Consider the following 13,738-nt stretch of genomic DNA (forward strand, 5'->3'; position numbering starts at 1 on the left):
TGCCATGGGGTTACCATCAGAGAACACTGGTAGGCAGTACTTCCCTCTAACATCTATTTTCAACGGCCTAAATTGGTCTTCATAGGATTCCATTGTGCACGCTGCAAAGAAACTTGTCTTGTTGCCAGCTAGAACTCTGAACTACATGTCTTTCTTTTCTTCACTGTTCTTTTTTTGGTTCACAAGCAACCTCCTACCAAAAGCAGAATCTGCAGAAGAGACTACATCCAAGCAATAATGCAATGAAAAAGTATGAAGAGAAGCCCAGGTGGCCACCTTGCAAATTTCCAATGTGGAAGCCTTCGACCTCTCCGCCCAAGAAGCAGCTATAGTCCTAGTGTAATGAGCTTTACAAACCCTGGGAGCCTCTTTACCCTTAACTACATACGCCTCTCTAATACAATCCCTTAACCATCTAGCTAAGCAACTCTTAGAAGCCATTTGACCCCTCTTAAGACCCCCTAAGAGTACAAACAATCTGTCAGAAGATATGAAATCTTTGATTCTTCTGTGATAAACCCTAAGTGTTCTTCTTACATCCAATTTATGCAGCCGTTGCTCTTTGTCATTGCTGGGTTTAGGGAAAAATGAGGGCCAAGAAACCGTCTGGTTTAGATAAAACTCAGATGCCATCTTTGGGACAAAAAAAATTTTACAAAGAGGAACCATCCAAAGAACTACTTTGTTTCTGATGGAACTTTATACATGTTCTAAACATCAAAATTGAAGTACTACAGAATATAAAACAAAAAATCAATTGACATTGAAACAGCTATACACATAAATACACCACTTGACACAAGCACATGAAAAAACATTATTTTTGTTGCACCTCTGTGTCAGCTACATAGATTGTCTCCCATGAATACTAAAAGCAACCAAAACATAAAGGAAACAAGTACAAGGCTTCTGTCTATGCAATGCCTAGGGAAACTTTAGGTGACTTGGACATTCACCTACCTTTTATGAATCGGCCATCTTTCCCCAGTTTGCCAGCAGTACTACTTGCAGAGCACTGACACTTCAGATATCCCTCACTGCAGACACTGAGGGGTAGGCTGGATATACCCAACCTCGCTTGAACCTGCTCAGAGTATGGGTAACTTTCTAGCACCATCAGCACTCCAGTCTGGTCTAATTCACTCTGCTTCTTAGGCTGGTTCTGCAGCCTGTGCTGCACTGTAAACCTGACCTTTGTAGTACACAAGTTAATTTAAAGCTGCTTCAGACACATCTACACTCTTGACTCTGCCAAATTAAACAAGATTTCTAGTAATAAGGCTTCTAAGTACTGAAGATGGCCATTATATTGTCTAGTCATATGGTACAATGTGTTCTGATGAAAATAAAACAAGGATTTTAACCAATACTTCTTATAAAAAAACTCTGCTATCATCAGTGAAAAAAATAAAATTATCAACCCAATATGGGACATTAACAGGGAAAATCTTAAATTCTTTTAGGTACTTAACATAACCTGAAACTACTGGGAACATAGTTTTCATTCTCCCACATCAAATCATCTTTCACTTCACTACAACTGAGATTTCCAACAATATGAAAATAAAATAACACAAATAAACCTTTCTTCTAGTCAGACCTCTTGTTAAAAATTTCTCTGGACTAGTCTTTTCACAAACTATCTGTAAACATATCATGGAGAACAGTTCTGTGAATAGAATCACCTGATCACAACAGCAACTCTAAAAACAAATGTATGTCTGAGACTTCATTAAAAGCATCCGAAAAATATCTACCCTCACTTGTTTTTCAGGGGAAAATGAATTCTATTTTTTTTTCTGGAATGGACCTTTTACCCACAAGACTGCCTCCTACAAGATCTAATAATATTTCACATTCAGATTTGATTGAGTAGCGGTACCAATTAAGAATCAACTTGCAATAGACATGATTACTCTAAAAGAATACTTCTCAAAGAAAGTGGCTAAACACTCTTTGGAGAAATGGTTCTGAATGTAATTAAGCTTGGAAAAATTTTTATTAATTAATTAAGCAGGATAATTTTTACTTCCAGGAAAGCAAAATCTTTCTTGCTAATCTTGAAATTGTTAAGTCCTTTGAATTACTGGAGACCACATGCCTTAGAATATAGTCATATAAATATCAAATAAATTTCCCATTTGAGATTTCTTGATTTTTTTACACTCTCTCACATAATACAGTAATAAAAAGTATATTTACCATCGTCCTTACTGAGTGTATAGCCTGCTCAACACATGAGGAAAACTCTACAAGTTTATTTTAAGACCTCTTTGTAGAATCAAGTCCATAAAACATAAATTATAATGTATAATAGAGTAACATTTCTTGAGGATTAGTAAAACTGAGTAAAGGAGGCAGAAATACATTGAAGTTACTGAAGTCATTGAAGTCAGCAACAATGGAATTTGAATGCATATTTTATTAGAGCTTTGACGTATATTCTAACAATATATAGGTTAACCTGTATTTCTTTATTTTGGAGTGTCAATATTACAGGTGAAGAATACAACAACAAACTGTGTGCCTTAGAACTCTTCTTATTTAATATTTTTATTTTCGTCAATGTAGTATTCTGAGACATCATTCCCAAAACACCATTCTCCTCAGCCTGCAGCTTGACTATAGAGATAGTGACATTTGATTTCACCTATCCTCTCTCCCTGAGCAGCTTGGCCTCATTTCTGGTCTGATATTTTCCTGCAATAAAATCAAAGCTCTTGAAACCACTTCTCTCTCATGACTTGGAGTCTCCACTGGCAGAAGCAGCAGAGTAGAAGTAGAACATTTGTGAGAATACTCCTGGAAGGTGTCATTCACCTGAATTTTCATGATACTCAGTTCAACTGAATACAAGTAGATGAAAAAAAAGTGAGCTTCGAACCTATAGCAAATGCAAACTTGAAGCTTGATAATTTTACTGATGTAGAACTTCCTTCTGTAACACAGACACTGAAGCCAGTGAGATAAGCATGCTAGTAAACACAGTTAATATGAGTAAGTGTGAGAAATACAGGTTAAACATGGACTATATCCTTTAGCAGTTAGTTTCACATACACTAAGATCAACTAAACTTATATTAATGTATGTGCTTTTCTCTCTTGAAAAAGCAGTTTTCAAGGCCAAGTTCAGAAAAAGTCAGTTGCAAAGAATTCAGACTCCGAGTATTGTTGTGTCCTATATGAGACACAGGATTTATAGAGAATCCAGTAGGAGATATCTTGTTGCAGTGTTTGATAGTTTTTCATCATGGCTCTCCATCAGTATCTACAGGTAGTACATCACATATTTATACACAGCAATCAGTTCTTTTCTACAAGTCATCGTGCTCAAATGTAAATCTGCACATTTCAAAAGCTTTTTCAGTGGATATGGAAACACATTTATTTGAAAAATATGATGCCGCAAATTAGGTAATTAATGTTGAAAATAGCATAAAATTATTCTTTTGCACAAAATAAACCAATAAATCAGGACAATCATTCATTACCTTGAACATTCTTATTCCTCTCTGTAAATGAAGGCAGCAGCAGAAATTCTGTAGAGACTTCTTCAATTTTTTCCTCCATTAATAAGAAGAGTTTGATAAGTTGAGAAAGACATTTGAGTTGATATAAGGTTAAGCAGAAGTTCCGTCCTTTCCTCTGGTATTCCTGGGAGGCTATTCAAGTAAAATTATAAAATAGCTTTTATTATAGCAGAAAAAACCAAATGATACTGCAAAATTGATTATGTAAGACAGTGTAATACATCAAGCAATTTAACTTTCCTTATAATGTATTTTTTTCTCATTATAAAATACTGTTACATTATTTTTCCTAAGTCTTCAGAACTTCTCAATTATCTGTGAGATTCCAATTGACTTCCAGGTTTTGTTATTCATTAACTAGGATTTTTTCCACGCAATGGATCTGCTCAGGAATGCTCTCACCTGTGTTTTATAGAAAACCCACTGTGTTGCAAAAGCCGAAAGGGAAAAAAACACACCATTACTGTATTTTAATGGTTTGGGACATCACATCACTTGTCACTCTGCAAGTCACCTTGTCTGTTTAACAATCTGCTAGCACAATACAGTTGATGAATATGACATTTGAGTGAAAGAAACATCAATCTAACACTCCACAACTTTAAATATGTGGGGTTTGAAAACAAGTGAGACTGTCAGTGAGCAAATATCAGCAAGTATTATAACTATAAGCATTTGGTATTTAAAAGAAGAAACCGAACATTTTATTTTGAAAGGTTAACACACACACTTATATAATCATGTCACATCAACCAGGGAACTCTGATTTCAGCACAGTCAGACTATAAATGATTTGGAGACATTTCCAATTCAGTATTACCAAACCACATGGGTTTACTTTAATTTTATAATGTCTTTAAGTGTAACAAATTTGCACATCTATGCAAATTATGGTGAGCTGATACCATGTTCCTATGCAATTCTGTTGCAGATGTAACACCAGCAGAAAAGTTAATCTGGAAATCGTCAAAGAGAAAGTCAGAGTAGTTTGAAAGGGAAGCTCTGAAAGATGAACACAAAAAGAAATTGACTGAAATGTACTTTTATGTGTCAAATCTTTCTGACCTTTGCAAATTTTAAGTATTTTGTACCTTCCTTTTCCCTCAAAGTTTCTAAATATTTTTTAGGCATTTACAAATCACTTTTAAATAGACATAGATCTAAGTAGCAGAGCTAATTCCATAATATGCTATTCCAGTTTTACAGCATTAGAGACTGGACTGCAGGCTTTGCATCCACATCTGAATTTCTTCAAAGTTCCAAACAGATGTATTCATGTTAGTTCCTTGCATTTCTAAGAATGTCAAAAGAGTTATGCATAACTGCCTTTGTTAGTGTCTTTCCTCTCTGAATAATGAGTAAATAGCAAATCTATCACTGGATTTCTAATTTTAAGTCTTAAACCTACAAAAAATCACATTCACAGAATTTTACTCCTTATCTGAAAACTAGAGAATATAATCTGAGTTTAATTGACATGAAAAGACTGCCTGAGTCTGCAATGTTAGAACCACAAAACACATCCTAAAAATGAACAGAACATTAGTTCAATCTTCTATAATTCCAAAACCTTGTGATATTTCTGCCCCATCTATAGAGGAACAAGGAAACGGTCCACTTATTCGATTCCCTCAAATGATATTGTCCTTATTAGATTGAAAGAGAGTGGGTGTAGAAGATAAAGGTATACCACAGTAATGCTGTGCTTAGAATAGATTACCAAACTCAGAAAAAGTAAAAACTTTTACTTTTAATGATTCTTCAGAATATATTTCAGTTTTATCATTTCTCAGAAATGACAATTCATTTATTTAGTGCTTGATGCTCATGTAGTGCGCACACACCTGATTATCCAAAGCTTGACTGAAAGGCCTTCTATACATCCAGATCATTAGGTTTAAAATAGTGATAGCAGCATTTAATTTTGAAGAACACTGACCAGTCTGCTTGAACAAGCACATCACTGTCCATGTTTTAGCAGAGTAGAATGAAAAGGCACCTCTTTCCTGACATTGTTTTGATTGGACAACCACAGGACAAAAACCTTTAAGAACTGTGTGCTTCGCCAAGAGCAAAGCAGCCAATGCGATGACATAGAGAACGCCTCAAAACAGGTTTATAAATCCTGTAGAAGATTGTCATGAAGAGAACATGTCTTCATGTGGACAGATGTGAAATAGACATGAAGGCTGTGATATATGTCAACCAAACCTCAGTGACATCAACCTGTTTGGAGGAAAATTTGCCATATTCACAAAGTGGAGTATGCTTACTCTGAAAATGTTACCAAATGGGTCATGACTTGGGAGGGTTAGGTCAGAAAACTAATATAACTCACTAAGCCAGGTGACACTGTGCACCTCTCCATTATGAAAATGGTCTGAAATTGTTGTTAGCATTCTATCCAATCCACGGAGGACAACACAGAGTGTGGCTGAAAGTCCATGAAGCTGATCTCAGCCAGCTGCGAATCAGTTAAGCAGTGGCATTCCAGTCTAACTGAAGTGTCACAGATATCTTTTATGAAAAATCCTTTTCTTGGGAATTTTCTCCTGAGAAGCTGAGAGGTCTCAGGAACAAAATGTAAACAATGGTTATGTGCTGCTGTGGAATGAAACAGGTGCATCTTTGATTGGCCCATGTTGGTTGTTCCTAATTAATGGACAATCACAGCCCAGCTGTCTTGGACAGAGAGTCCGAGCCACAAACCTTTGTTATCATTCTTTCTTATTCTATTCTTAGCTAGCCTTCTGATGAAATCCTTTCTTCTATTCTTTTAGTATAGTTTTAATATAATATATATCATAAAATAATAAATCAAGCCTTCTGAAACATGTCTCTTTCCTCATCCTAAGACCCCTGTGAACACAGTGACACTGCAGGATAGAAAGGAAATGGAGAAAGTTACATGATACAAACCAGCTTCCTTCCTGAACCACCCGCAATTTACTACTATCATTCTTCTAAATTTAATTTTTTCTGCATGCCTGACTTTAATTCATGAAGTCCCTGTAGAAGGAAATAGCTGCAGCAGGATCTTTGGATACAGCCAAACATAAATAGGACCTCTATAGTACCTCCTAACAACAGGACATGTTGGCTTTCTGCTAAAGCAATACCTAGAGAGAAGAATTTCTGAAAAGGGACAGAGGCTATTGAGGGGTAAAGTGCATTCTACAGCCTTGGCCAATGTGCCAATGAGCTGATTTACAAATATTGCTCAACAAAAAAGTTGAGATCAGAACCTAAACAAACACAGAGGAGTAAAAAAGGGTTCTGAGCTCCTGAACATAGCCCCAGGCTTCCATCTCTGCAAAACAAGGATCACACCAATACTGCTGTACAAAACCAATGCCTATGCTGATAATTCCTAAACTGCTCTGGAGGCAGAAATATCCTAAGTCAGGAAAATGAGCTATCTTAAGCTACAACAGAAAAGATTCAAACCAAGCACAGTGTCAGGGACCACTGAAGTCTGGCTGCTACTTGAGGAACAGAGAGTCAAGCATGATAATACGGCCAGCAGGACAGGCTCCTTGCCAGCCAGGGCCCAGTCATGCAGATCCTAAGTAAGGCAGATCCTGACATGATAGGTTTCAACCAACAGTCCACATCATCAGCCAAGTTAATGGTGATGACACAAATGTGAGGTCAAGTCAGGAAGCTAATTCACCCTTTTGAGTCTGGATCTGGTCTGGTGAGGGTAAGCACAAGTCAAGCAGAGTTCAGTGGAACCATGGTGATAAGGCAGGTTCAAGCTCATGGCAGGAAAATTGAATCAACAGCAGATGAACACCAGGACACCTATGATGTAGTTCAAGCAATGATTGAGGACTCAGGTGCCGGTGAAATAGATCTCCTGGGCAGGCTGCGGTGTAGGTCCCTGGAAAGGCTGCTCAGGGTCTTCAGGCTCAGTAATGCATACAAGGCTTTGTTGCATAGCTCTTAAGGAACTTGAATTTTCAGACAAAGACCTCAGAAAAACTGGGAAACTGTCTTTCTGCTTCACAGAGGACAGAACAACTATTTTGCTAAGAGGAAAAAGAGAGTACTTGAGGTTTCTGCAGTTCTTTCTGGGGGGATAGCAGGGAGAAGACTAAAAGATTACTTGAATTAACATGAACCTGCACTGCATTTATTTGTAGCAAGTAAATAAATCTTGAAGGTTCCTTACACAAAACTGGAATGAAGCAAAAGAATAAGCTCAAAACTTCCATGCAATTTAGATAATCTGTACTCTTGAGTTCCTACCACATAGAGGCAGAGCGGAATCAAAGGATATTTAATTTCTTCAAGCATGCTCATTTACTACCCCAACTATCAAAAAATGGGCACCAGAAGTCTGTCAACCCAAACAATGTTACCCTTAGAGAGAGTTTCTATTTTTCTAATAGAAAAAGAAGGCCTAAAAGAAGGGTGTCTATCAATTTATGCAAGGTTTGTGTGCTGGTGCCAAGGCAGCTGATGCAGTTACACAACACCGGAGAAACTAGGGGTACTATTTTCAGGTTTGGCCTTTCATTTTAGCAGAATTGAAGCTGAAGAAATTTTCCTAAGATCTGAAGGACATGCCACCCTTGTCGAAGAATAAAGCTGTCCATTTTACCAGAGACCATTTGGCTGGATGTAGTTGGACAGATGGTATCATAGAATTTCACTTCACCAGTGATGAAGCTGAGAGGTGCCCGTATGAATTCTAAGACAGCTAATAGGTTAATTAAAGCATTTTTCAAGCAACATAAAGTGAAAGACATTCTATAAGGCACTTGATTATTGTACCTGACCTTCTCCTAAGTACTTAAATTCAGTAGCAAGGTATCTGCCTTTATCTTAGCACTTTTAGAGATTTTCCCTCATCTTTGAAAAGGAAGATGCATAAGAAATAAGGCTGAGCTAGATCTACATGACCTGTGTATATCTGCTAACTTGTGATTTTATAGCAAGTTTCAAAAATGATACTTTCCTCAAATCTGTAGCTCTTGAAACCACTAAAAAAAGTGTTCCAACTCCCTTGGTTATAGCCTGGAGGCACTAAAAATCTCAAAAGGCATAAGAAAACATGTATGAATGAGACCCATAAACTAAACGTAACTTTTATTATTATTTTCTCTTCATATTTTTTTTCATGAGCATGGCACCTCTAATTTTTTAAAGAATTTTGAATTTACAATGTTTAAAAAAATGAGTGCGTAATTCTGATAATTTCAACTCATCCAGGTATCTGACACAGTAAAGTGTAGCACAGAAATACCTGCATCAGAAGTGAGCTGGCTCTAAATGGTAAAGAATAACTACATTATGACAATGTTGATCTCAGATTAATTAGCCTTTACTACTCACTCTGCAGAGCCACATGGCTAAACTGCTTCTGAGACTCATGGTGGAATCCTTGCTAAGCAACCTGATGACTGTTTTCTTCAGTGATTTCAGCAGAGACTATAACATGCCTTCCCAATACACAATACATTAAGTATCATTCACCTGTCCCCATTTCTAAGGCTTGATTTCATGTAAGATAGATCAACAATATTGTACTACCATGGACACAAGTAGGCAATGTCAGTGATTTCATTCAATAAAGCTATATAAGGAAGAAAATAAAAACATCAGAAGTGCAGTATTAAATTTAAAATCTACCTACAACCTGCACACGTAATAAATGGAATTACCATTTTGCTAAAATCCAGAAAGAAATAGCCTAATAAAGCAAAACAAACTTAGCTGCTGACAGTCACTGTGTATAGGGGTATTCCAAGAGGTAAATTTTCAAAGCCATGCACAGGGAGTTACATTCATAAATTCCATTAACAAGAATGTGTTCCTCAGGTCTCAGTGATATTAACTTTTAAGTGATGCCATAACTATTATAAGAACTTTGCATTTATGACAGCATTCATCTGCACACTATCTCCTAAACAGAGCTTGTATATAAGTTGTATTATTCTTTCATTTGCATTTAGAAAATATATATTCCATTTTTATGGACATCTGCTCACAGTTTTCTCAAACTGCGTGTTGGTATACAATTTTTAATGCAACTGCTAGGTTTAAATAATTGGTATTGCTGGATATAATCGTTAACTTGCTTATACTGTAAAAAGCAACTTAGTATTTCTGCATAGCAGATGCAATACACAGTATTACATGGAACTAAATTATTACAAACAGTGCCAGCAGTTTTCTATACACAGTACTTACGATAATTATAAAAAATCATCTTCATTACTGCAAGCTAGCATTTTTTAACAGTTTAATTTGGATATGTTACAAGATACATTCAAGTCACATGGATACAATTACTGCAAACCCAAGAAGCTATAAAATATTACTAAACAAATCCCTTTGACCCTGTTAATGTCTGTTTCTTATTAATCTAAGGCTACATTGTCTGTAGCGTGAATTTTTATGGAATATGAAAAAAAAAAGGAAATCCCTTAACAGTTGTTATTGATTCCACCATTTACTCACTCAAAGATAAGTGCCATTTACAAAGCAGAACAGATGCAGATGCTGACAGAAATGTAAACAATTGTTGCATGGCTTACTGCCAGATTCTAAGCCAATACATTAAATTCCAAGTGAAGCACATTTCCCCTATAGATTGCACTTATTGCCACTTCATTTCCTATGTGCTCTGTCTCTCTATTGCTGTGCCTGGCACTAAGCTATTTTCAGTTCTTTGGTGACCCCTGAGGCCTAGTCCTACCTCACATAGCCATTAGAGAAGGGAATTGCATGTGTCTGACATGGTCTGAAACCAATTATTCGATATTTTCTTCAGAATGATGCCCAACTCTGTTGGGAATGAGCAATCATGAAATAATTTACCTCCTGATTTAATTTTTTTCTGCACAAATTAGTTGTAGCCTCAGCTAGCTATACACAGCTGCTTGTATCTCTGTCTTATCAAGATTCTACTTGAAATGGTGAAAAAGGAAAGGAGAGAGTAGAGTTGAATAGAATAGATTGGGGAATCCTGCTTTAAAAAGGCATCGACAAGTTTATCAGATATACTGATCACATGTGTTCTCTGCTGATTGAAACTGACAGACCTAGAAAGAACTATTAGTGATGTAAACTGTTATCTGAGCCGTTAAGGGTTTTTAAACACCTGTCTTGCTTTGCAGCTCCCTGTTAGCTGCAGTGAGACCCAGGAGTTCCAGGATAAACTGGTAAAGCCGCCTTCACAAAGATACTACCCATTGGCATTTTTTGTCCCTTTAAAAAATAAAAGGTCACAGATCTAAAAATGGTAAACATTTTCTTATTAGATACCTCCATTACCACATGACATTCATAAATGCTCATACCATATATCCATACTGTGCATGTGGCAAAAAAAATGCAGTGAAGTAAGGGAACTCAACTGATGTATAAACATGATAAGCATGCATAAATTTGCATAGATTTAATTCAGTGTGTCTGTCACAGAGATGTCACTGCCAGCTATTAAACAACGTCAGTGAAAACTACACTAATGTTTTGAAAGAGATTCACTACACATGCAACTGATTAAAATTAAAATTAATTTAAGGGTTCTTTTTTATATTATTGATTAAAATTTATTAAAACCTGCTCCATAATGTCTTCCCAGTAAAATGAGATCAGTTTTGACCTCATAGTGAAGGTTGATTCCATGTCAGGTTGCTAGATGTTTGCCACCAAATGCTGAAGTCCTTTGTGAACATTGCATGGGTAGGTCTGCCAAAATGAAATCTTTCATTGTAAATCGTGTTTACTGACCAATTGATGAAAGAAAGAATAGACCAGTGCTGGAAACACAGGATGGAAAACAAGAACATTGAATTGCACTCTGACTTCAAATTTATATTGTTATCTTAAACAAATGATCTCACAAATCTGACTCCTTGACAGCATATAGCTCCTTTACAACCCTGAGGAACAGACTACAGAGACTTCCTGAAGCACTCTGAGGATTAAGTGCCTTGTAATCATGTTCAAGAAAATTACTTCATACACAGATACCTATCTCAGTTTGCTCTGAAACCAGAGACTCAACCTCCTACTAATTCTCAAAAGCATGCATAGCCTCTAATAAATTACAAGACATTCCTATCATACACTTAAATTCCGGGTAGACAGTGACACTTTAAACAATTCAAACATAAACAAATTATTTCATTTCTGAATTAGAACTAATTAACTGACTGGTCCACTTAAGGAATTAAGCATGTGACATTCAATAATTTTTTTGATAATTATCAAAATACTGAAATAGCAGACATTTTTTAAACATTCCTTCAACTAAAATTACTTTAAAACTTGTAGATAGACAATAGTTGCAGTTGTTTCTAGCAGTTAAGAGTGGGTTTTTAGGTGCTATTCTACATTCAGAAGAAATTAATAATTTCTTCTGAAGTAGTAACTACTACCAAAAAGTCCTTTTCGAAAACTGCAAGAACTATCCTATGACAAAATTATGCTCTTAGTATTATTTCTCAGAGATCTGAAACAATATTTGGGCCTTGCCAATGACATAAACTGATTCCACATGCATTTTTTGATTTTTCTTGCCTACACTGTGGGCTGAGAGAGTTATCACATTCTCTGAAGTCTTCACACTCACATACAGAAAACACCAAAGTAGAATGTTTTAAGAGAGCATAAAAACTAAGAAAGCCTGCTGAAAATAACTGAAAATAGCACCTACATTGAAACAGGAGTCCTTGAAGAACTTTAAAAGTTGATCTTCCTCAGTCTTTGCTGAAAGAGAAATTAAGGACTGCCAGGTCTGTCAAACCTTCTCATGAATTCTAACTTTGACAGGACTTGCATGTGTTTCTCTGCAAACCGTTTTATTACACTTGGCTGATAAAAGGCAGTTCTAATGTGTATTTGAAAACACAGTAATCAACATATTTATTTTAATCTGGCTTACATTTCTTTAATGTCTGCAAATGTAAAAATTTCTGCTAGCTGAATTTCAATTTTCAACACTCACAGAAGTTAGGTCTCTCACAGATTGGTTCATTACATTGGAACTACTCTACTCAAATTAGATTGCTAGGAGCCTTCAATCAATCAGTAATTTCTATCATGTGTTGATCATTCCTTTCTGTAGGAAGGAATATGCATGACATTAGATACTCCTACTAGTATTTCCTTTAAAAATAGATTTAAGTGCCGGTGTCACTTCTGCTTCTCTTACTCCAAGATATAACACAGCCAGGTCTAATTTGTTCAAATAATATAAAAAATACAGCTGGAGGCAATACTCTTATTTTTGCTTCCTGCGCCTTTGTATTTCAAAACCCTAGTTGCAAAGTCACCACAAAGTTCTCATTTTTCCAAGGAACATAAACATAAAAAATAAGTCTAGGCAGACAGCAAAGAGGGCAGACACTACAATTTAAAAACTTCTAGAGAAATGTTTCAAAATTCCTAATTTGTAAACAAATATTTTGTAGAAAGACTAATATACAAAAGCAGGATTAATCACATTTGTCAGTAAAGACACACATTCCCACTCAGTGAGCTGAGATTACACAATTAAAACACTTCTTTACACATGAGCTGATAGCATGGTGCATAACAGAACACGTAATTTCTGTGTTATAGAACTTCCTGGAATTTCCCAGCACATGAACAGAAAGTCAGTACAGCGCCCCTTCTGCTAGAGGACAAAGATCTGGTTCTTAGCCAGAGGATGATCAGTGTGTGAATCTACTCTAGGTAAAGTAAACTCTTCTGGAAAATCTGAGACCAGTAACTGATCTAATTTCAGACAGTCCACAATATTTATGGGCACTATGTGCTAGATTTCTAATTAAGAAGTTGGACAGGGTTTTAACCATCCTTATTCTCTCCAGGTTAGATGGACTGGAATAAACCCATTGCCTTGCTCTGTTCAGTAAATGTAGTAAAAAGTACTATAAAATGAGTGAAAGCTCTGTTTTTCAAAAACTCAGTAGATACAGTGGCCCCTTAATTGAAGAGAGAGGGGTTTTTTAAAATTGTAAGACTAAGCCTCAGTGAAAAGGACATTAATATCCTAATTTAGCATGTTAGAACCATCTTGTGGGCATGACACTCCCCCCTAATTTAATCACCTATATTATTTTTCAAAACAAACTATTGTGACTAAAATAATTTTGACTTTTCACGGTACAATTTTATAACAGAAGGGGTTCTCCATCTTAGCAAAAATCAGTCAAGACCATCTCATTGACTTGAGAGTAATGATGGTA

At 36.1% G+C, this 13,738-nt stretch overlaps 1 protein-coding gene across 3 annotated transcripts in view; it reads right to left on the bottom strand.

Moving 5' to 3' along the window:
• KIAA0825 (KIAA0825 ortholog) overlaps positions 1-13,738 on the bottom strand; it is a 225,881-nt gene that overhangs the window by 163,979 nt on the left and 48,164 nt on the right. For all 3 annotated transcript variants that reach the window (XM_031058934.1, XM_005423416.2, XM_031058933.1), the window contains exon 6: positions 3,492-3,662. In XM_031058934.1, coding sequence (XP_030914794.1) covers positions 3,492-3,662 — 171 coding nt within the window. The remainder of the gene's footprint in view (positions 1-3,491; positions 3,663-13,738) is intronic.

Source organism: Geospiza fortis, unplaced genomic scaffold, assembly GCF_000277835.1.
Source record: "Geospiza fortis unplaced genomic scaffold, GeoFor_1.0 scaffold279, whole genome shotgun sequence".
Classification (NCBI taxonomy): domain Eukaryota; kingdom Metazoa; phylum Chordata; class Aves; order Passeriformes; family Thraupidae; genus Geospiza; species Geospiza fortis.